The sequence below is a fragment of the Dromaius novaehollandiae genome, chromosome 22 (assembly GCF_036370855.1).
Source record: "Dromaius novaehollandiae isolate bDroNov1 chromosome 22, bDroNov1.hap1, whole genome shotgun sequence".
In the NCBI taxonomy this organism is placed as follows: domain Eukaryota; kingdom Metazoa; phylum Chordata; class Aves; order Casuariiformes; family Dromaiidae; genus Dromaius; species Dromaius novaehollandiae.
The window spans coordinates 11,774,277-11,797,079 of NC_088119.1; the positions used below are offsets into that span (position 1 = coordinate 11,774,277).

The window sequence follows — 22,803 nt, forward strand, 5'->3', positions numbered from 1 at the left end:
TTTTGTTTTGTTATCGTACCCGCAGCTACGGAAAGGAATAGATGTCATACTTACTTTTTTAGATTAATTGCCACGGCTGAAGTTGAAGAGACCAAGAAACGTAAGCCCCGAAGGGGCACATCTTGAAGAGAGGGGGCTAGACCTAGCGATCCAGTTGTTCGTTTTGGTCGTCGCCTGTGAGGCCAGCATGCAAGAGTAAGAGGAAGCTAGGAGCAGTCTCAAAAAGGTAATAGGTTTGAAAGGGAGACAGGCAAATCGAGGGCTGTCGTTCCTCCACGTAGTTAAAGACCGAGAGAGTTGTCGGTTAAGCGCATGCATACGAGGGTTTGCGAACAGTAACAATAACACTGAAGCGGAATAAAAATAAGGTTTCGTGGAAGATGGCGTTAGGAAGGTATTAGGCGACGTGCCCGCCTGCCTAATAACCTAGCCCTAATTGCTGTGAGTAACGTTTCCAGACCGTTTACCCTGCAACGTATGGTGCAAAGTGCCGTATTAAGACCTTTCCCTTAAGGAAAAGAAGAAGAAAAAAAGAAAAAAAAGGGGGAAAAAGAAAACAGGGTAAAGAGAAAAAGATCATGCATAAACCTAAGCGTTTCACTGGAAGTAAAACGCGAGTTTATCGCTTCCTTACAGAGATGGAACCGAGGACAGCAAATGCTGACGAGGAGAAGAGACGGACGAGCGTTTGCTTGCGGTTAATACCGAAGGGACGGGATGAAACAAGGAAGCCAGAATGCAGCGGCCCCTCGATATCACCAGGAACTGCTACAGGAGGAGGCGTTCTGGCACGGGTAACTAGGGTAAGTATCGCTAATGACCGTTAGCAGTTATTTCGGCCTCCCCGAGGCAGCGCTGAGGCCTGAGTAACCCGTTCCTACCCTGTGGCTGCTGTTGCCTGTATCTGCCTTAGCTTTGCTTTGGCTGTTTCTCTTTTGTTTTGTTATCGTACCCGCAGCTACGGAAAGGAATAGATGTCATACTTACTTTTTTAGATTAATTGCCACGGCTGAAGTTGAAGAGACCAAGAAACGTAAGCCCCGAAGGGGCACATCTTGAAGAGAGGGGGCTAGACCTAGCGATCCAGTTGTTCGTTTTGGTCGTCGCCTGTGAGGCCAGCATGCAAGAGTAAGAGGAAGCTAGGAGCAGTCTCAAAAAGGTAATAGGTTTGAAAGGGAGACAGGCAAATCGAGGGCTGTCGTTCCTCCACGTAGTTAAAGACCGAGAGAGTTGTCGGTTAAGCGCATGCATACGAGGGTTTGCGAACAGTAACAATAACACTGAAGCGGAATAAAAATATTTTTTAGTTTCCGAGAGGTTGATCTCTAGCGGCTACTTAGTCTGACTTCCCTTTCGCGGCAAGCCCGACTGTCTTCATAGCTCTCAGAACAGGGGTTAGGGGAAGCGGTACTTGTGGCTTGCGTTTTCTTGTTTACCTTGCTTGAGTGTGTATATTGGATCCGCTTTTGTGCTTATAAACAACTTTGGATTCTTATGATTTTCTGCAGAGCTTTGATCTTTTTCTTTTTTTCTTTTTCTTTCTGGTTTGTTTTTTTTTTTTTTGCTTTGCTCCCTCCCTGATGGATTTTACTATGCCTCCGTCAACGAGCCCTGGCTGGCAAAGTTGCTGTGTCCCAGCGGAGACTCTTAGGCGAGATGGAGGAGTTCAGATCCGCAGCCTGCCAGAAGAACGTCGCCCAGGAGGGGTTGCTAGCCTCGAGCTATAGGCGCTGGTGCGTGTGGCTCGTTGTGTCAGACGCGAAGGGGTTTTCTTTGGCTGCGGAAATTTTAGCTTGCCTTTACACCCTGTAGCAGTAGTATTTTTGTTTTGATAAACTGTGTTAATCGTAGGCGTTCAGGACCTCGGGGAACGACTGTGTGCTGCCGTGAAGAACTACAGGCTACCACCGCTCTCGGACCTTTGTAAGTTATCATGCGTCGAGAGCTTCCAGGAGAATTCAAATGCCAGCAGAAGGGTTCTCCGCCCGGTCCCGACGAGGAGGCTTCGGCCACAGGAAGGTCGGCAGCGTCCTTACCGGACTCGCGGGTAATAAGCCGCGATGCGTGGACCGGCAAAGGAGGGGGGGATAGCGACTGGTAGCCCAGAGTCTTCAGTAAGACAGAGTCTTACTGTTGCTAGCTGGGCCACGAGGTCTGTGCGAAGCCTCGCCTGTCTGTTTGGAGCTCTGTTTTGGTCTGTTTACCTGGAATGACCAGTGACGCCTAAAATAAGAATTTTCGTGGCTAGATGGGTCAGCTCTGACCGCACCCGTCTTTGCCTTGCTTCGCTGCCTAGCAGCAACTTGGGACGCCAGAGTAAAAACTGCCGCAGCGCTTAAGGGAGGCTCTGCATTTGCCCAGGTTAGGGAGCCATCATTAAAGCTTTGGGGGAAGAAAGCTCTAAAAGGAGAATCTCCCAGTGACCTTGGTGGCTTGATTCACTTGCAGGATGCTGTTCTGAGGGCCAGCAACTCGAAGGGATGCAGCTCGGCCCTTTTTGTTGACTTTGGTGATGCTGTTTTGAGGAAGCATGTAAGTACAGAAGGGGTCTGGGAGGGTTTTCAAACAAGACGGGAAAGAGCAAGGAAGATTTGAGAGCGTGGAAAAACTAGGTGCCGCGGGTACTGAAGTTGTTACGGGCTGAGGGCGTTTGGCGTTGAGCATCTGAGAGGGGCTAATGCACGAGGAATGGTAAAATGCTGTGACTGAACGCGAGGTTCCTCCCCGGCCTGGGCCCGTGTGTGCACCCTCGCTCCCACAGACACCCCGGAGCCGTAGGGAAACGGGTGAGCAGGCCCACGAGCGGACTTTGGGCACAGCGGTGCGCAGAGAGCACTGCGGGCTCAGCCGGTGGGGTGGAGTCGGAGCATGGCGAGCCAGGCTGTCGGGATCCATCCGGTTCCGCTCCCTGCCCCTCTGTCCAGCGCTCCATCCTTCTCTTTCTTTCCCCGTGGCTCTGTCCAGTGCCCCATCCCTTTGTTTAGCTACTCGTTCCTCTGCCCAGCTCCCCCATCCCTCTTGTACTCTTTCCATCTCTGTGACAATATCTGCGTCCATCTAACTGGCTCTCTATCGCTCTATCCAGCTCTTCATCGTCCTCTTCCTCTTCCTATCCCAGTACCTGCCCGCTGTCCTTCCGTGCGGCTCCCCATCCGTCTGCCGCTCTCGTCTGCCTTTCTGCCTGTACTTCTCTTTGCCTTCCCAGCCCTCTGTCCACCCCTCCAGCCATCTCTCTCTATTTCCATCCCTCTGCTCAGCTCCTCATCCATCTATTTGCCTCCCTATCCCTCTTTTCCCCTGTTTTGTCCCATCTCTCTGTCTGAATTGCCCTCCCTCTTTTTCTCTCTCCACCTTTCTGGCCAGCTCTTCGTCGTTCTCGTCCTCTTCCCATCGCTCCTACTGGCTCCCTGTCCCTCTCTTCCCGTCCCCGCTCCTCTCTCCGGTTCTCCCCCCTTCTCTGTTGCTCCCTCGCCATTCCTCTGGCCGCCTCGCCTTCCCCATTTTTCTCTCTTCTGCTCCCCGGTCCTCTGTGCAGCCCTCCCTCCATCTGTGTGGCCCTCTGTCCCTCTCTTTCTCTTCCTTTGTCCAGTGCCCAGACCCTGGGGCCGGCTCTCTGTCCCTCTCTTTCTTTCTCCCTCCATCCATCTGCCAAGCTCTCTGCCCCTCTTTTCTTTTGTTCTCCCCCCTGTCCCCGCGTCCAGGTGGAGGTCTGTCGTTCCTTTGCGTTTTGTCTGGTGCGGCGGGTGGCGAGAGGTGGTCGGCGCTCGGCAGAGATGGTGATCGGCAGCGCCCGGAGGGTGCCGTCGGTCGGTCTGGTTCGGGTCACGTCGGACACCTCCGCGGGGACTCTGCCCGCGGAGGCGCAGGGCTGTGGCTGTGCAGCGGGGGAGCGCTAGCGGGCTAGAGATGTCGTGGGGTACGCGGCAGGCAGCGAAGAGGCTCCTGGGGAAGGTGTCACGGAGGCAGAGAGCAGCAGAGGCTCCGAGACCTTGGGCGTTAGGACAGGCGCTCGCGGTAGGGCGGTCTGGAGCTGCTGCTGCTGTCTGTCCTACTCGTCAGCGCGGTCTGCAGTTACTGCCTCTTGTCTGCCTGCGCGCAGCCAGGGCTGTCACGTGGTGCAGCTTGAGTTGTGATTGCGATGCTGGCATTGAGCCCACTTTTCTGTCAGGTCTGCCTTTATGCAAAGTGGTGTCTTCCCTATGTCTACAGCTCAACCCATGTTGTTGATTTAGTGCTTCCTGAGGGGATATGCTGTGCTGTCAACACGCACACCCACCCCACCCCTGCCATCGCTTCCTGATGAATGCAATCATTTACATAGCTTCTGGCTTGTTTCTTTCCTTGGAACTCCTTTCTCTTTGCTGTTCTGGTCCCTCCAAACAATTTCTGTTTCTAGCATTATTAGTGTTGGGCCCTAAAACTTCTAGACCTTCCTTCTTTGAAGTCCAGAGGTTCCAGTATTGTTTGTACTTTGAGAGTAAAGGTCCTTCACAACTCATGTCTTAAGTATGCAACTGTCTTACCTGGGATTTTCCTTTTCGCAAGTTACTGTTTCTTTCAGGAGCCAGCTACAACAGTAACTTTGCTATAGCAGAGAAATGGGGTTACATGTGTATGAGCAACAGCACCGTAGTACACAGCAAAGCCATAATCTACAGTACTGGTAGCACAAGTCAGTTTCCCATCAGCTCCATCTCTCCAGGGTTTGGAGGTTTTGGAGGCCTTACTTTTTATCCTGCCTTGGCTGGACGGTGCTTTCTGAGAGTGTCCCTCAGAGGCAGAGTTTCCCTGCGGAGGACCATCTAGCAAAGGCTGGAGGCGGCCGGGTGCCTGAGCGAGCCTGCCTGTCCGTGAGAGCTGCTGTGACATCTTTGTGATGAAATGGAGCCAGAGAGGGTGACTGAAGCAGCACGGAGGGTCAGTCATAACTGTGGGAACAATTACGGGCCTTGGACTAGGGAGTAGTTCTAGGAGGGCTGTGCAGTTGCCCGGCCTCTAACTAACTGCTCTGGCCTCTTTGCAGGTGCCGAAGCCCAGTCGGGCAGTCGAAGGAGCCTTGTCACAGCTGGGAGCTCTGCGGAGATGCGCGGCTGGCCATGGAGAGTGAGCTCTGACTTGCAGCGTGGACACAGCTAAGTCCTGGGCTGCATCATATGTGAGCAGTGCTGGGAGGTGCGAGGTGATTGTTCTCTAGGTGGTCACTGGTGTCACTGGCTGTGGATGTTTGCCCATGGAGCTGAGAGGACCAAAAATATTAATTGTCTGACCCGGAGATGAAATAGTGCTTGCAGTGCTTCAGGTAGGTTCAGTGCAAGTGCAGCCTAGTGCAGTCCTGTGGAGTGATTCTTGCACATGCTCACATTTGAATGGTGGCTAAAACCAAGCCTCTAAACAGCAGCTGTAACGTGATTCTGGTGCATGTCTTCCCGTTCTGCTGTGCTTCTAGAGGAAGGGAAAACTTCTTAAGCTGTGGGCAAAACTCCTTGCCTTCTCTTTACTGTTTTCATGCGTATGGGTGCTTTGGTGTTTGTTGCTTAAAGCTGAGGGTTTGAAATTTTTCACTTAAGGTTTATTGTTTAGTTTGTTGTTGAGGGTCTCTCACTCCGGAGTTACAGTTTATTCCTTTCTTTTGTGGGGCTCAGTCTTTATCAGTCAGGGTTTACAGTTTGCTCGTTTAGTGATCAGGGCGCAGAATTTAAAATCCAACCTTAGCCATAAATTTTAAAGTCTCGGCAACTATTAGGGTTCCAAGACCTGCAGTTAGTGTTCAGGGCTTATGACTTACTGATAAAGGAAAAGGGCTAAATCCTTAGATAAACTGTAAGCCCTGAAGCCTAAGCAGCAGGCTGCAAACCCTTCTTTGGGCTTTGTAACCTTCCCCTGTACCCAGCGTTCAGCTCTGCACACCGACCTGCGCTCTGGATTTGATATGGCGCAGGCCCATCACACGGAGACTGGCAATGTGACGGGTGAGCTGAGAGCTGTGGAAGTGTCTTGCAGGGCTCTAGCCTGGGGTAGGGCAGAAGTGCAGACAGGCAGGATCAGGCATTTTCCTCTCATCTCTGAGATGAATCCTATCCCTGAAGGAAAAAGCAGAGGAGTAGGCTGTCAGCTACTCGGACACCTGCCACATCAAGGGCAGCAGCAGGAGATGACCCTTCCCTGATGGATGGATGGACGCTGGTGTAGTGATGACTCTTCAGGCATCACAGGTAAGGGGAAGCATGCTGACACTGAGCTCCATGGCAGACTTGCTTCCAGCTATTGTTTCTGCGCAGTAAAACAATAAACAGTTGCTTTATTCTTTGCACTCATCTCTGTGGTTCCTGCTGTTGGTTTGCCTGAAGATGATGCCCAGGGGAGGAGATTACACATTGTGTCCGGGGCTGGGAGCTGGTCCCCGAGTCCCTTGTACTTTGGAGTGCCTGCGCTTCCCAGGGAACCCGGTGCTTTTCCCAGAGCTGTGGGGAATTTCCCTTGCGTTGCCTGGACCCTCGGGGCTCTTGGGGGTGTTTCCCCTCATCGTGGGGGCAGCCAGAGCCCCTGCAGGGCTGCGTGAGGTCCCCGAACCGCTCCCGGATTTGCTTTTGGCACTCCGCGGTGTCGCTCGTGTGCCTGGGGCGGCCTGCAGGCGCCATCCTGTCAGCCGCGTTGAGCCCTGCGGCGTGCCTTATGACCCCTCTGGTGTGCACCAAGGCCCTTCCTTTGTATTCTGGTCTGCCCCAGAGCCCTGAACTTGCCCTCAGGATCCCTCAGTTCACATTCTGGGTTGCCCCCGAGCCCTCTGCGTGCCTTTCGGTGTGCGCCAGGGCCCTGTGTGTGTTTTGCGGAACGTCACAGAAGTCTTTCTTTAGCTTTTTCTCCTGTCCCGGGGTTTTCTGGGTGCTTCTTGGTGTGCCCCAGGGCCCTCCTTTTGGTGCCCCCAGAGTCACTGTTTGCACTATGATTGCTTTCTTTTGACTTTGACTTGTGTTGCACCCAGAGCTCTCGATTTGTTCTCTTGTCCTCCACATACTCTCCTTTCCCTACCCTCTACACACCAGGGCTCTCCCTTCATCTTTCAGCAAGCTGCTGTCAGGAGAGTGGGGGTGCCTCTGCTGCCCTGGCAGCCCCAGCTGTCCCTGAAGGGGCTGATGGCCAGGCCCCCTGCCCAGTTCCTGCAGGGCCGCAGCTGTGGGCCCTGGGGCTGGGATGAATGCCAGGTGGAGCTGGGTGGCAGGACAGGCCCCAGGTGGGGCTGGGGGGGGGGGGGGACAAGCCCCAGGTGGGGCTGATGGCAAGGGCAGGCCCACATTTGGGGGCTGGGGCCGCAGTTGGGGGGAGCTGGCACTGGGGCAGGACCTGGGCAGCAGAGCTGCTGTGGAGCACGGCCCGCCGGGACCAGCCCGGTGGCCGCCCTGCGGAGGAGGTGAGCGAGGCCGGGGTGCCGCGAGCGTCGGGGCTCCCGGCGGCTTGGAGCGTCCCGGGCGACGCAGCACCACCGGGGCCAGGGCTGGCGGTGCGGGCCGAGGACGTGGTGGGGAAGAGGGGTGCGCCGGGGCTGTGGTGCGGTTTACTGCGCGGTCGGAGGAGCGCGGGGGGGTTTCCTGTGTCAGCTCGGGAGCGTGTCGGGGAGCGGGGGGAGGAAGGATCGCAAGGGGCGGCCCCGGGAGGGTCGTGGAGGGGCGGGGGCAGTGTTGGAGCTGAGGCGGGGCCGGTCGCGGGGGTGTCGGGGGAGCCCCGGGCCGGTGCTGGGGCTGGCGGGGCCGCGCTCGGGGCTCTGCGGTGGATTCCGGGGGGACAGGGGGGAAGGGGGGCGGGAGGCGGGAGGGAAAGGAACGGAATGTGCAGAGGGTCAAAGCTCCCCGAGCGCTGCGGGTGGGGGGCGGGAGTTGGGGTCCGGGAGTGCGGGGAGCCGTAGCTTTCGGCGCGGCATGCCGGGAGCAGTAGTCTTCCGGCACTGGGCTTCCGGGCCGCCATTTTCGCGTGCACAGTATGCTGGGAGGTGTAGTCTTCTCAGGCGGGGCTACTGGGGGACCATGCTGCGCCTTTCGAGGTGGCGGGGGGGCGGCAGGTCCCTGCCAGCGGGGTTCCCAGCAGCCGGCCGCGTGGCAGGCCAGGAGCTGTAGTGCCAGGGGCCGGTGCCTTCTCAGCCCTGCAGCAGTGGCCCGCTGGGTCTGTTCCTTACTGGACATGTGTCACTCACGCCTGAGTCCCCACAGGGGAGAGTGGAATGTCCCTGTTTTTCCCCGGTACAGGGCAGGAAGTCTTTTCCATCTCTGGTGGTGTTGCAAGACAACCTTGGAAGCTCAGAAAGAATGTTCATGCTGTTTAAACTAGGCAGATGAGGAGAACCTCTCTCTCTATTTCCTGGGAGGAAATAACTCTTTAATCAAGGCCATGCTCGAACTGCTAAAGCCCTAAAGAAACAGTAAATCTAAACGTTTTGTTTTCTATGCATACGTTGCCAATTTAGCAAAAGAATTTCAGGTATCCCCTAACTGAACTGTCCTCACTGTGATACAGAAGGATCACGCCCATAAGTCAGAAAGACCCGCGCCTGGGTGAAGACCCCCTCCCCTGAGCATGCATAGTAGTAAAATGGTGTGTAAGCAATATTAGAATTGTGTGTAAATCACTAACCAACTGGTGTAAAAGGGAAAGTTGCAAACCTGGCAATTTGTTTGTGTAAATGCTACTTGGAAAGCCGGGGGGGGGGAGCACGCTTGATTTGTGGGAAACCACCGAGCAGCCAGGCTTGCACAACTCTGAAATAAATAAGCAAATGTCTCTCCTGAGCGTGTCATTATTGGCTTAGGGCACACCAGGCAACAAATCCGCTTTTCAGACAGCAGTGTGACCAGGCAAGGTTGTCCCCGGGGGTGGGGGCTGTCCCTCTTGGAAATGGGGAGGGCGGGGAGTGTAGGAGGGGTACTGCGGGCTCCTGGGGGTCGTAGCTTTCCTCAGGACTGGGGCCAGTTAGGCAGCAGCTGAGGAGCGGCGGTGCTGGGAGGGCACGGTGCGAAGCTGTCCTGCTGTGCAGCACAAGGGAAAGTCGACCAGCACCGTTGCTGTCCGAGGACCCTGGAGCAGCCCGAGAGACCCTGGAACAGCCACCCCACAGCCGCCCCACGGACACCGTGTCACTGCCTCGCGAGGCCACTGCGTTCAGGTACGTTTGACTACATCCGGCAGAAGAAATGTAAGCCGAAGGATCAGGGCAAATAGCTGCTTGTCTAGGTTTGTTACCTAGCGACGCACTGGCAAAGCTTTTTATGAACACTCCTACTTGATCGAGCGCGTATTCATTCTGTGAATATTAATTACTGCCAGACCGTGTACATCACTGATCCTTTAAAGCAAGTCCGTGGCATTGGGGTAGCACGTGTAGTGGAGGCTAAATGCAATAATACCTCATTTTGATGTTGTTCTCTTCTACAAAAGCACTTGGAGCAGATTAAAACATTTATCATACTCTTTTGTTTATTGAGGGGACCCTGGTACTGGGGAGAAGCTGCCGTGAAGCAGACCTAGTAGTCAGCTTCCTTAGAGAAGGCGTCTTGTCCTGTATTTGAGGGCTTCCGGTACGTTTTGACAGACAGTAGTGAGTGACGGGTTTCCTTTGGACCCCCCGGGGAGCAGAAAGTTCTGCCTGGAAGGCAAAATGTTTCTTGCGGCTGGGTTGGAAGAAGCTGGCTACTGATGCAAAGCAGTGACAATTCTGGGGAGTCACGGGAAGTTCTTAAAAGACGGTCGTTCCCTTTTCTAGAAGGCTGTGCACTTCGGTTCCTAATAGCTGTAGTAATGAAGCCAGGTAAGTGTTCGGGAGGAGCCCAAGCCATTTTTGTCTAGCGAGTATTTTGCAAGGGGGGCAGGAAAGCGCTGCGCCCTGCTCCTTGCTGCCCTCGCGTGTCTGAAAAGTGGTACTGCACGCGGGAGGGGGGGCGCGCATGCGCATTGCGTTCCGGCGCGCTCACGGCTGCCCTCGCGTGTCGACAAGGCAGCACTGCAGCCGCCGGCGGCCACCGCTGCGTACGAAGACCGTTGCGGGCAGCCGGCGCACACGTGCGCGCTGCCGGTCGCCGCGTTGGCCGCTACTCTGCGCTCTCTCGGGGACGGGTAAGCGCAGGGGCCGCGCTCGTGCCCCCTGCCCGGTGCTCACGGACCGGGAGCGCTTTTCCCGAGAGGGCTTTTCCTTCTCGGTGCTTCCTGGGGGCGCGGGGACGGGCAGTGCCGTCTCGGAGCTGCTCCGCGGCGCTCTCTCCCCGGGGCAGCCCCAGCGCCTGCTCGCTGATGCCCGCCGCTCTCTCGGGCGCGGGCAGAGCAGCCTCGGGGCGCTCGCTGCTCGGCCTGAGCGCCGGGGTGGCGCGGCGGGCTGCGGTTGGCGCGCGGGAGCCGGCCGGCTGCAGCGCGGCGCTGCGACCACGCGAGGGTGGGGCCATTGCGGGTCTGGCCTGCCTCGCGCTCCGCTCCCCCCGCCCCTCGCGCTCCCCCCGCCCCTCGCGCTCCCCCCGCCCCTCGCGCTCCCCCCGCCCCTCGCGCTCCCCCCGCCCCTCGCGCTCCCCCCGCCCCTCGCGCTCCCCCCGCCCCTCGCGCTCCCCCCGCCCCTCGCGCTCCCCCCGCCCCTCGCGCTCCCCCGCCCCTCGCGCGCGGTCCTGGGCCGGCGCACGCGCGGTGCGGCGGCGCGAGCCCTGGGCGGCCGGCGCACGCGCGATGCGGCGGCGCGAGCCCTGGGCGGCCGGCGCACGCGCGGTGCGGCGGCGCGAGCCCTGGGCGGCCGGCGCACGCGCGGTGCGGCGGCGCGAGCCCTGGGCGGCCGGCGCACGCGCGGTACGGCGGCGGGCAAGATGGCGGCGAGCAGGGCGGGTGTTTTGGCTGGACGGCGGCGGGCGAGGGCAGAGGCGGGCTGGAGTCGAGCATGTGGGGGCCGCGGTGAGGCGAGCGTGTGCCTTCGGGTGGCCGCGGGTGTCGGGCTGTGTCCTGCCAGCCGGGGCCGTCGCTGCGTGGAGGCGGCGGGGCCGGGGGGGGGAGTCGGGCCGGGGGCCGCGCAGCGCGGCGCCGGGTCTGCGCGGCGCCGGGTCTGCCGGAGCGCGGCTCTGACTCTCCCTTTTGCGTGTGTCGCCTGTAGGGCCCCGGTTCCTCCCCAGCGCGGGCCGGGGCGTGCGCTCGCCCCTGCGGACGCAGCCTGGAGGAGTGTGTGTGGGGTGTCTGCGCGGGGGTCTGGATGTCTCTAGCAGCGGCACGGCAGCCTGATGCGTCCTCTCGTCTGGGACGCGGGGTCCTTGGGGAGTTCCCTGCTGCCTCCTCTGGCGTTCTCTGCGAGCTCATAGATCCCTCCACCTCCTCTCCCTCCCACCCCCCCGCTCCCCTGTCTGGTGGGGTGGGAGACCGGTGGCTGCTCCCGCCGAGCTGAGAGCCACGTAGGGCACCTCTGTGTGCTCACTACGCATCTGGGATGGCACCCCTGCCCTGAGGGCCCCGCAGAGTCCCACCCTTCCTGCAACCAGCCCCCCCAGAGCCATTAAACCACCCACAAATCCTGCCCCAACACCCCCACAGGCCCCAAAACGCCTCCGAGCCCTGCCGCAATGTTGTCACTGACTCCAGACCTTCCCCTGCACTCTGTGCAAGGCCCCAAACATTCCTCAAACTGCTGCCAGACCCAGTGCCCGCAGCAGTGAGGCGTTCTAACAAAGATGGGGTGCGATCTGCGTCTCCGCCTCGACTCAGTCCCGCTTTAGAGAAACAGGAACTTAGAGCACTTCCTGGTGAAGAGTGTTGACGGGTGAATGTGCGGATGACAAAGAGACTTTTCTCTCTTTTCTTCTGAGCCGCCTCTCAGAAGCCTCTGTGTGTGCACGATGTGGCTGATCTGGGATAATCGTGCTGTGCGCAGTGCTTAAGGAGAACATTGCCCTAAAATGGAGGGCTAAGGAGTAGCCTAAAAAACCTAAAAGGCTCGGGAAGAGCCAAAGAGAACACCAATGGGCTCTGGGAAGCCCCAGTGATGCTAGCGAAAACAGCGTGGCTTTTAGGCACCTCCTCAGAGCAGCAGCAATGTCTCGCTCCAGCCTATGGGACAATGGGGACTCTTAATTACCGCCTTGAATTACCACAAGTGTTGCAAAAGCAGAAGGGACTAGGGAGCATGCAGAGCAGGTTATGGACTATATGTCAAGTTTAAACAAGCAACAAGCCCCTCTGCAAACAGAAACAGGTTTAGCCCTAAGTAATAGACGAAGGTAGCTGTGAGTAACGTGAAGCGAAGCGGTGACGTCAGTCACCCCGAAAGCCTCGGAGAAGCGGTCTGAAAATCTGGTACGCTCGCGGCCTCGGCAGTCTTTTTGGTTTGTTTGGCAGGGTAGCCCACCAAAGGGGGACATCTCGAAGAGAAGCAGCAAGACCTGGGGATCCGGTGGTTCATTTTGGTCGTCGCCTGTGAGGCCAGCATGCAAGAGTAAGAGGAAGCTAGGAGCAGTCTCAAAAAGGTAATAGGTTTGAAAGGGAGACAGGCAAATCGAGGGCTGTCGTTCCTCCACGTAGTTAAAGACCGAGAGAGTTGTCGGTTAAGCGCATGCATACGAGGGTTTGCGAACAGTAACAATAACACTGAAGCGGAATAAAAATAAGGTTTCGTGGAAGATGGCGTTAGGAAGGTATTAGGCGACGTGCCCGCCTGCCTAATAACCTAGCCCTAATTGCTGTGAGTAACGTTTCCAGACCGTTTACCCTGCAACGTATGGTGCAAAGTGCCGTATTAAGACCTTTCCCTTAAGGAAAAGAAGAAGAAAAAAAGAAAAAAAAGGGGGAAAAAGAAAACAGGGTAAAGAGAAAAAGATCGTGCATAAACCTAAGCGTTTCACTGGAAGTAAAACGCGAGTTTATCGCTTCCTTACAGAGATGGAACCAAGGACAGCAAATGCTGATGAGGAGAAGAGACGGACGAGCGTTTGCTTGCGGTTAATACCGAAGGGACGGGATGAAACAAGGAAGCCAGAATGCAGCGGCCCCTCGATATCACCAGGAACTGCTACAGGAGGAGGCGTTCTGGCACGGGTAACTAGGGTAAGTATCGCTAATGACCGTTAGCAGTTATTTCGGCCTCCCCGAGGCAGCGCTGAGGCCTGAGTAACCCGTTCCTACCCTGTGGCTGCTGTTGCCTGTATCTGCCTTAGCTTTGCTTTGGCTGTTTCTCTTTTGTTTTGTTATCGTACCCGCAGCTACGGAAAGGAATAGATGTCATACTTACTTTTTTAGATTAATTGCCACGGCTGAAGTTGAAGAGACCAAGAAACGTAAGCCCCGAAGGGGCACATCTTGAAGAGAGGGGGCTAGACCTAGCGATCCAGTTGTTCGTTTTGGTCGTCGCCTGTGAGGCCAGCATGCAAGAGTAAGAGGAAGCTAGGAGCAGTCTCAAAAAGGTAATAGGTTTGAAAGGGAGACAGGCAAATCGAGGGCTGTCGTTCCTCCACGTAGTTAAAGACCAAGAGAGTTGTCGGTTAAGCGCATGCATACGAGGGTTTGCGAACAGTAACAATAACACTGAAGCGGAATAAAAATAAGGTTTCGTGGAAGATGGCGTTAGGAAGGTATTAGGCGACGTGCCCGCCTGCCTAATAACCTAGCCCTAATTGCTGTGAGTAACGTTTCCAGACCGTTTACCCTGCAACGTATGGTGCAAAGTGCCGTATTAAGACCTTTCCCTTAAGGAAAAGAAGAAGAAAAAAAGAAAAAAAAGGGGGAAAAAGAAAACAGGGTAAAGAGAAAAAGATCGTGCATAAACCTAAGCGTTTCACTGGAAGTAAAACGCGAGTTTATCGCTTCCTTACAGAGATGGAACCGAGGACAGCAAATGCTGACGAGGAGAAGAGACGGACGAGCGTTTGCTTGCGGTTAATACCGAAGGGACGGGATGAAACAAGGAAGCCAGAATGCAGCGGCCCCTCGATATCACCAGGAACTGCTACAGGAGGAGGCGTTCTGGCACGGGTAACTAGGGTAAGTATCGCTAATGACCGTTAGCAGTTATTTCGGCCTCCCCGAGGCAGCGCTGAGGCCTGAGTAACCCGTTCCTACCCTGTGGCTGCTGTTGCCTGTATCTGCCTTAGCTTTGCTTTGGCTGTTTCTTTTTTGTTTTGTTATCGTACCCGCAGCTACGGAAAGGAATAGATGTCATACTTACTTTTTTAGATTAATTGCCACGGCTGAAGTTGAAGAGACCAAGAAACGTAAGCCCCGAAGGGGCACATCTTGAAGAGAGGGGGCTAGACCTAGCGATCCAGTTGTTCGTTTTGGTCGTCGCCTGTGAGGCCAGCATGCAAGAGTAAGAGGAAGCTAGGAGCAGTCTCAAAAAGGTAATAGGTTTGAAAGGGAGACAGGCAAATCGAGGGCTGTCGTTCCTCCACGTAGTTAAAGACCGAGAGAGTTGTCGGTTAAGCGCATGCATACGAGGGTTTGCGAACAGTAACAATAACACTGAAGCGGAATAAAAATAAAGTTTCGTGGAAGATGGCGTTAGGAAGGTATTAGGCGACGTGCCCGCCTGCCTAATAACCTAGCCCTAATTGCTGTGAGTAACGTTTCCAGACCGTTTACCCTGCAACGTATGGTGCAAAGTGCCGTATTAAGACCTTTCCCTTAAGGAAAAGAAGAAGAAAAAAAGAAAAAAAAGGGGGAAAAAGAAAACAGGGTAAAGAGAAAAAGATCATGCATAAACCTAAGCGTTTCACTGGAAGTAAAACGCGAGTTTATCGCTTCCTTACAGAGATGGAACCGAGGACAGCAAATGCTGACGAGGAGAAGAGACGGACGAGCGTTTGCTTGCGGTTAATACCGAAGGGACGGGATGAAACAAGGAAGCCAGAATGCAGCGGCCCCTCGATATCACCAGGAACTGCTACAGGAGGAGGCGTTCTGGCACGGGTAACTAGGGTAAGTATCGCTAATGACCGTTAGCAGTTATTTCGGCCTCCCCGAGGCAGCGCTGAGGCCTGAGTAACCCGTTCCTACCCTGTGGCTGCTGTTGCCTGTATCTGCCTTAGCTTTGCTTTGGCTGTTTCTTTTTTGTTTTGTTATCGTACCCGCAGCTACGGAAAGGAATAGATGTCATACTTACTTTTTTAGATTAATTGCCACGGCTGAAGTTGAAGAGACCAAGAAACGTAAGCCCCGAAGGGGCACATCTTGAAGAGAGGGGGCTAGACCTAGCGATCCAGTTGTTCGTTTTGGTCGTCGCCTGTGAGGCCAGCATGCAAGAGTAAGAGGAAGCTAGGAGCAGTCTCAAAAAGGTAATAGGTTTGAAAGGGAGACAGGCAAATCGAGGGCTGTCGTTCCTCCACGTAGTTAAAGACCAAGAGAGTTGTCGGTTAAGCGCATGCATACGAGGGTTTGCGAACAGTAACAATAACACTGAAGCGGAATAAAAATAAGGTTTCGTGGAAGATGGCGTTAGGAAGGTATTAGGCGACGTGCCCGCCTGCCTAATAACCTAGCCCTAATTGCTGTGAGTAACGTTTCCAGACCGTTTACCCTGCAACGTATGGTGCAAAGTGCCGTATTAAGACCTTTCCCTTAAGGAAAAGAAGAAGAAAAAAAGAAAAAAAAGGGGGAAAAAGAAAACAGGGTAAAGAGAAAAAGATCATGCATAAACCTAAGCGTTTCACTGGAAGTAAAACGCGAGTTTATCGCTTCCTTACAGAGATGGAACCGAGGACAGCAAATGCTGATGAGGAGAAGAGACGGACGAGCGTTTGCTTGCGGTTAATACCGAAGGGACGGGATGAAACAAGGAAGCCAGAATGCAGCGGCCCCTCGATATCACCAGGAACTGCTACAGGAGGAGGCGTTCTGGCACGGGTAACTAGGGTAAGTATCGCTAATGACCGTTAGCAGTTATTTCGGCCTCCCCGAGGCAGCGCTGAGGCCTGAGTAACCCGTTCCTACCCTGTGGCTGCTGTTGCCTGTATCTGCCTTAGCTTTGCTTTGGCTGTTTCTCTTTTGTTTTGTTATCGTACCCGCAGCTACGGAAAGGAATAGATGTCATACTTACTTTTTTAGATTAATTGCCACGGCTGAAGTTGAAGAGACCAAGAAACGTAAGCCCCGAAGGGGCACATCTTGAAGAGAGGGGGCTAGACCTAGCGATCCAGTTGTTCGTTTTGGTCGTCGCCTGTGAGGCCAGCATGCAAGAGTAAGAGGAAGCTAGGAGCAGTCTCAAAAAGGTAATAGGTTTGAAAGGGAGACAGGCAAATCGAGGGCTGTCGTTCCTCCACGTAGTTAAAGACCGAGAGAGTTGTCGGTTAAGCGCATGCATACGAGGGTTTGCGAACAGTAACAATAACACTGAAGCGGAATAAAAATATTTTTTAGTTTCCGAGAGGTTGATCTCTAGCGGCTACTTAGTCTGACTTCCCTTTCGCGGCAAGCCCGACTGTCTTCATAGCTCTCAGAACAGGGGTTAGGGGAAGCGGTACTTGTGGCTTGCGTTTTCTTGTTTACCTTGCTTGAGTGTGTATATTGGATCCGCTTTTGTGCTTATAAACAACTTTGGATTCTTATGATTTTCTGCAGAGCTTTGATCTTTTTCTTTTTTTCTTTTTCTTTCTGGTTTGTTTTTTTTTTTTTTGCTTTGCTCCCTCCCTGATGGATTTTACTATGCCTCCGTCAACGAGCCCTGGCTGGCAAAGTTGCTGTGTCCCAGCGGAGACTCTTAGGCGAGATGGAGGAGTTCAGATCCGCAGCCTGCCAGAAGAACGTCGCCCAGGAGGGGTTGCTAGCCTCGAGCTATAGGCGCTGGTGCGTGTGGCTCGTTGTGTCAGACGCGAAGGGGTTTTCTTTGGCTGCGGAAATTTTAGCTTGCCTTTACACCCTGTAGCAGTAGTATTTTTGTTTTGATAAACTGTGTTAATCGTAGGCGTTCAGGACCTCGGGGAACGACTGTGTGCTGCCGTGAAGAACTACAGGCTACCACCGCTCTCGGACCTTTGTAAGTTATCATGCGTCGAGAGCTTCCAGGAGAATTCAAATGCCAGCAGAAAGGTTCTCCGCCCGGTCCCGACGAGGAGGCTTCGGCCACAGGAAGGTCGGCAGCGTCCTTACCGGACTCGCGGGTAATAAGCCGCGATGCGTGGACCGGCAAAGGAGGGGGGGATAGCGACTGGTAGCCCAGAGTCTTCAGTAAGACAGAGTCTTACTGTTGCTAGCTGGGCCACGAGGTCTGTGCGAAGCCTCGCCTGTCTGTTTGGAGCTCTGTTTTGGTCTGTTTACCTGGAATGACCAGTGACGCCTAAAATAAGAATTTTCGTGGCTAGATGGGTCAGCTCTGACCGCACCCGTCTTTGCCTTGCTTCGCTGCCTAGCAGCAACTTGGGACGCCAGAGTAAAAACTGCCGCAGCGCTTAAGGGAGGCTCTGCATTTGCCCAGGTTAGGGAGCCATCATTAAAGCTTTGGGGGAAGAAAGCTCTAAAAGGAGAATCTCCCAGTGACCTTGGTGGCTTGATTCACTTGCAGGATGCTGTTCTGAGGGCCAGCAACTCGAAGGGATGCAGCTCGGCCCTTTTTGTTGACTTTGGTGATGCTGTTTTGAGGAAGCATGTAAGTACAGAAGGGGTCTGGGAGGGTTTTCAAACAAGACGGGAAAGAGCAAGGAAGATTTGAGAGCGTGGAAAAACTAGGTGCCGCGGGTACTGAAGTTGTTACGGGCTGAGGGCGTTTGGCGTTGAGCATCTGAGAGGGGCTAATGCACGAGGAATGGTAAAATGCTGTGACTGAACGCGAGGTTCCTCCCCGGCCTGGGCCCGTGTGTGCACCCTCGCTCCCACAGACACCCCAGAGCCGTAGGGAAACGGGTGAGCAGGCCCACGAGCGGACTTTGGGCACAGCGGTGCGCAGAGAGCACTGCGGGCTCAGCCGGTGGGGTGGAGTCGGAGCATGGCGAGCCAGGCTGTCGGGATCCATCCGGTTCCGCTCCCTGCCCCTCTGTCCAGCGCTCCATCCTTCTCTTTCTTTCCCCGTGGCTCTGTCCAGTGCCCCATCCCTTTGTTTAGCTACTCGTTCCTCTGCCCAGCTCCCCCATCCCTCTTGTACTCTTTCCATCTCTGTGACAATATCTGCGTCCATCTAACTGGCTCTCTATCGCTCTATCCAGCTCTTCATCGTCCTCTTCCTCTTCCTCTCCCAGTACCTGCCCGCTGTCCTTCCGTGCGGCTCCCCATCCGTCTGCCGCTCTCGTCTGCCTTTCTGCCTGTACTTCTCTTTGCCTTCCCAGCCCTCTGTCCACCCCTCCAGCCATCTCTCTCTATTTCCATCCCTCTGCTCAGCTCCTCATCCATCTATTTGCCTCCCTATCCCTCTTTTCCCCTGTTTTGTCCCATCTCTCTGTCTGAATTGCCCTCCCTCTTTTTCTCTCTCCACCTTTCTGGCCAGCTCTTCGTCGTTCTCGTCCTCTTCCCATCGCTCCTACTGGCTCCCTGTCCCTCTCTTCCCGTCCCCGCTCCTCTCTCCGGTTCTCCCCCCTTCTCTGTTGCTCCCTCGCCATTCCTCTGGCCGCCTCGCCTTCCCCATTTTTCTCTCTTCTGCTCCCCGGTCCTCTGTGCAGCCCTCCCTCCATCTGTGTGGCCCTCTGTCCCTCTCTTTCTCTTCCTTTGTCCAGTGCCCAGACCCTGGGGCCGGCTCTCTGTCCCTCTCTTTCTTTCTCCCTCCATCCATCTGCCAAGCTCTCTGCCCCTCTTTTCTTTTGTTCTCCCCCCTGTCCCCGCGTCCAGGTGGAGGTCTGTCGTTCCTTTGCGTTTTGTCTGGTGCGGCGGGTGGCGAGAGGTGGTCGGCGCTCGGCAGAGATGGTGATCGGCAGCGCCCGGAGGGTGCCGTCGGTCGGTCTGGTTCGGGTCACGTCGGACACCTCCGCGGGGACTCTGCCCGCGGAGGTGCGGGGCTGTGGCTGTGCAGCGGGGGAGCGCTAGCGGGCTAGAGATGTCGTGGGGTACGCGGCAGGCAGCGAAGAGGCTCCTGGGGAAGGTGTCACGGAGGCAGAGAGCAGCAGAGGCTCCGAGACCTTGGGCGTTAGGACAGGCGCTCGCGGTAGGGCGGTCTGGAGCTGCTGCTGCTGTCTGTCCTACTCGTCAGCGCGGTCTGCAGTTACTGCCTCTTGTCTGCCTGCGCGCAGCCAGGGCTGTCACGTGGTGCAGCTTGAGTTGTGATTGCGATGCTGGCATTGAGCCCACTTTTCTGTCAGGTCTGCCTTTATGCAAAGTGGTGTCTTCCCTATGTCTACAGCTCAACCCATGTTGTTGATTTAGTGCTTCCTGAGGGGATATGCTGTGCTGTCAACACGCACACCCACCCCACCCCTGCCATCGCTTCCTGATGAATGCAATCATTTACATAGCTTCTGGCTTGTTTCTTTCCTTGGAACTCCTTTCTCTTTGCTGTTCTGGTCCCTCCAAACAATTTCTGTTTCTAGCATTATTAGTGTTGGGCCCTAAAACTTCTAGACCTTCCTTCTTTGAAGTCCAGAGGTTCCAGTATTGTTTGTACTTTGAGAGTAAAGGTCCTTCACAACTCATGTCTTAAGTATGCAACTGTCTTACCTGGGATTTTCCTTTTCGCAAGTTACTGTTTCTTTCAGGAGCCAGCTACAACAGTAACTTTGCTATAGCAGAGAAATGGGGTTACATGTGTATGAGCAACAGCACCGTAGTACACAGCAAAGCCATAATCTACAGTACTGGTAGCACAAGTCAGTTTCCCATCAGCTCCATCTCTCCAGGGTTTGGAGGTTTTGGAGGCCTTACTTTTTATCCTGCCTTGGCTGGACGGTGCTTTCTGAGAGTGTCCCTCAGAGGCAGAGTTTCCCTGCGGAGGACCATCTAGCAAAGGCTGGAGGCGGCCGGGTGCCTGAGTGAGCCTGCCTGTCCGTGAGAGCTGCTGTGACATCTTTGTGATGAAATGGAGCCAGAGAGGGTGACTGAAGCAGCACGGAGGGTCAGTCATAACTGTGGGAACAATTACGGGCCTTGGACTAGGGAGTAGTTCTAGGAGGGCTGTGCAGTTGCCCGGCCTCTAACTAACTGCTCTGGCCTCTTTGCAGGTGCCGAAGCCCAGTCGGGCAGTCGAAGGAGCCTTGTCACAGCTGGGAGCTCTGCGGAGATGCGCGGCTGGCCATGGAGAGTGAGCTCTGACTTGCAGCGTGGACACAGCTAAGTCCTGGGCTGCATCATATGTGAGCAGTGCTGGGAGGTGCGAGGTGATTGTTCCCTAGGTGGTCACTGGTGTCACTGGCTGTGGATGTTTGCCCATGGAGCTGAGAGGACCAAAAATATTAATTGTCTGACCCGGAGATGAAATAGTGCTTGCAGTGCTTCAGGTAGGTTCAGTGCAAGTGCAGCCTAGTGCAGTCCTGTGGAGTGATTCTTGCACATGCTCACATTTGAATGGTGGCTAAAACCAAGCCTCTAAACAGCAGCTGTAACGTGATTCTGGTGCATGTCTTCCCGTTCTGCTGTGCTTCTAGAGGAAGGGAAAACTTCTTAAGCTGTGGGCAAAACTCCTTGCCTTCTCTTTACTGTTTTCATGCGTATGGGTGCTTTGGTGTTTGTTGCTTAAAGCTGAGGGTTTGAAATTTTTCACTTAAGGTTTATTGTTTAGTTTGTTGTTGAGGGTCTCTCACTCCGGAGTTACAGTTTATTCCTTTCTTTTGTGGGGCTCAGTCTTTATCAGTCAGGGTTTACAGTTTGCTCGTTTAGTGATCAGGGCGCAGAATTTAAAATCCAACCTTAGCCATAAATTTTAAAGTCTCGGCAACTATTAGGGTTCCAAGACCTGCAGTTAGTGTTCAGGGCTTATGACTTACTGATAAAGGAAAAGGGCTAAATCCTTAGATAAACTGTAAGCCCTGAAGCCTAAGCAGCAGGCTGCAAACCCTTCTTTGGGCTTTGTAACCTTCCCCTGTACCCAGCGTTCAGCTCTGCACACCGACCTGCGCTCTGGATTTGATATGGCGCAGGCCCATCACACGGAGACTGGCAATGTGACGGGTGAGCTGAGAGCTGTGGAAGTGTCTTGCAGGGCTCTAGCCTGGGGTAGGGCAGAAGTGCAGACAGGCAGGATCAGGCATTTTCCTCTCATCTCTGAGATGAATCCTATCCCTGAAGGAAAAAGCAGAGGAGTAGGCTGTCAGCTACTCGGACACCTGCCACATCAAGGGCAGCAGCAGGAGATGACCCTTCCCTGATGGATGGATGGACGCTGGTGTAGTGATGACTCTTCAGGCATCACAGGTAAGGGGAAGCATGCTGACACTGAGCTCCATGGCAGACTTGCTTCCAGCTATTGTTTCTGCGCAGTAAAACAATAAACAGTTGCTTTATTCTTTGCACTCATCTCTGTGGTTCCTGCTGTTGGTTTGCCTGAAGATGATGCCCAGGGGAGGAGATTACACATTGTGTCCGGGGCTGGGAGCTGGTCCCCGAGTCCCTTGTACTTTGGAGTGCCTGCGCTTCCCAGGGAACCCAGTACTGTTGACAGAGCTGTGGGGAATTTCCCTTGCATTGCCTGGGCTCTTGGGGGTGTTTCCCATCATTGTGGGGGCACCCAGGGCCCCTGCAGGGCTGTGTGAGGTCACCAGACTGCTTCTGGATTTGCTTTCAGCACTCCCCAGTGTCCCTTGTGGGTCTGGTGCCAGGGCCTGTGTGCCTGGAGTGGGGAGATAGAGTTTCCATGGGGGTGGGGGGAGCCTGCAGGCACCATCCTGTCAGCTGCACTGAGTCCTGTGACATGCCTTATGGCCCCTCTGGTGTGCCCTAAGCCCCTTTATTTGTATTTTGCTTTGCCCCAGAGCCCTGCATTTGCCCTCTGATGCCCTCCGGAGCCCTCAATTCACATTTTGGGTTGCCCCCAAGGGCTCTGTGTGCCTTTTGTTGGGCCCTGTGGTTGTTTTGCAGCACACTGCAAAGTTCTCTGTTTAGCTTTCTCTCCTGTCCCAGAGTTTTCTGGGTGCTTCTTGGTGGTGCCCCCAGAGTCACTCTGTTTGCTCTGTCATTGCCTTTTTCTACTTTTGTTGTACCCAGAGCTCTCCATTTGTTCTCTTGTCCTCTGCATACTCCCCTTTCCCCTCTCTATACCCCAGGCCTCTCCCTTCAGCTTTCAGGAAGCTGCTCTCAGGAGTGGGGGTGCCTCTGCTGCCCTGGCAGCCCCAGTTGTTCCTGATGGGGCTGATGGCCATTCCCTCTCCCCAGTTCCTGATGGGCTGCAGCTGCAGGCCCTGGGGCTGGGATGAATGCCAGGTGGAGCTGGGTGGCAGGACAGGCCCCAGGTGGGGCTCCATGGCTGGGACAGGTGGGACAAGCCCCAGGTGGGGCTGATGGCAAGGGCGGGCACACGCCTGGGCTGGGGCTGCATTTGGGGGAAGCTCATGCTGGGGCTGGTTCTGGATGATGGAGCTGCTGCTGAGCACTGCTGCCTGGGACCGGCACGCGGCTGCCCTGCGGAGGAGGTGAGCGGGGCTGGGGGGGTGCGCGCTCCGGGCTGCAGGTCCCTCATGTGCCGGGGGTCCTGGTGGGTGGGAGTGTCCCGGGCAGCGCAGCACAACTGGGGTGCACTGGGGCCAGGGGAAACTGCACCAGGGCTAGGGAGGGTGGTGTGCTGGGGCAGTGGGGGCTGAGGATGTGGTGGGGAAGAGCAGTGCACCGGGGCCATGGAGGTGGAGGGAGGGAGGAAGGGGGTGTGCCGAGGCTGTGGTGGTATGGGGGGGGTAAGGGGGTGCGTTGGGGTTCGGGTGGGGAGGAAGGAGGTGCGGTGGGTCTGCAGTGGTGCTGGGGGGGAAGAAGGGG

The 22,803-nt window shown here is 55.3% G+C and overlaps 2 protein-coding genes across 16 annotated transcripts in view; both read left to right on the forward strand.

Moving 5' to 3' along the window:
- The window catches only part of LOC135330631 (proline-rich protein 36-like), a 29,362-nt gene extending 8,012 nt beyond the window's left edge, over window positions 1-21,350 (forward strand). For 2 of the 9 annotated variants that reach the window (XM_064524840.1, XM_064524839.1), the window contains 13 exons: window positions 63-226; window positions 637-803; window positions 12,340-12,467; window positions 12,878-13,044; window positions 13,237-13,400; window positions 13,811-13,977; window positions 14,170-14,333; window positions 14,744-14,910; window positions 15,103-15,266; window positions 15,677-15,843; window positions 16,036-16,773; window positions 16,892-16,963; window positions 17,489-21,350. In XM_064524840.1, the coding sequence (XP_064380910.1) occupies window positions 17,909-18,820 (912 nt within the window). In that variant the 5' untranslated portion in view covers window positions 63-226; window positions 637-803; window positions 12,340-12,467; ... (8 more) ...; window positions 16,892-16,963; window positions 17,489-17,908 and the 3' untranslated portion in view covers window positions 18,821-21,350. The other 7 variants (XR_010392613.1, XR_010392612.1, XM_064524841.1 and 4 more) reach the window with 7 other exon arrangements.
- On the forward strand, window positions 1,229-6,310 carry LOC135330632 (proline-rich protein 36-like). 7 transcript variants are annotated; one of them, XR_010392615.1, is made up of 4 exons: window positions 1,229-1,733; window positions 1,852-1,923; window positions 2,449-5,299; window positions 6,087-6,310. XR_010392615.1 is itself a non-coding variant. In XM_064524847.1 (3 exons), the coding sequence occupies exon 3, from the start codon at window positions 2,869-2,871 to the stop codon at window positions 3,778-3,780; it is 912 nt and encodes a 303-aa protein (XP_064380917.1). In that variant the 5' UTR covers window positions 1,229-1,733; window positions 1,852-1,923; window positions 2,449-2,868; the 3' UTR covers window positions 3,781-6,310. The 7 variants fall into 7 exon arrangements, 4 of the variants coding, with proteins under 4 accessions (XP_064380917.1, XP_064380920.1, XP_064380918.1 ...); XR_010392614.1 differs by having other exon boundaries at window positions 2,449-4,917; window positions 5,024-6,310; XR_010392616.1 differs by having other exon boundaries at window positions 1,232-1,733; window positions 2,449-2,532; window positions 5,024-6,310.
- Window positions 21,351-22,803: the final 1,453 nt, after the last annotated feature.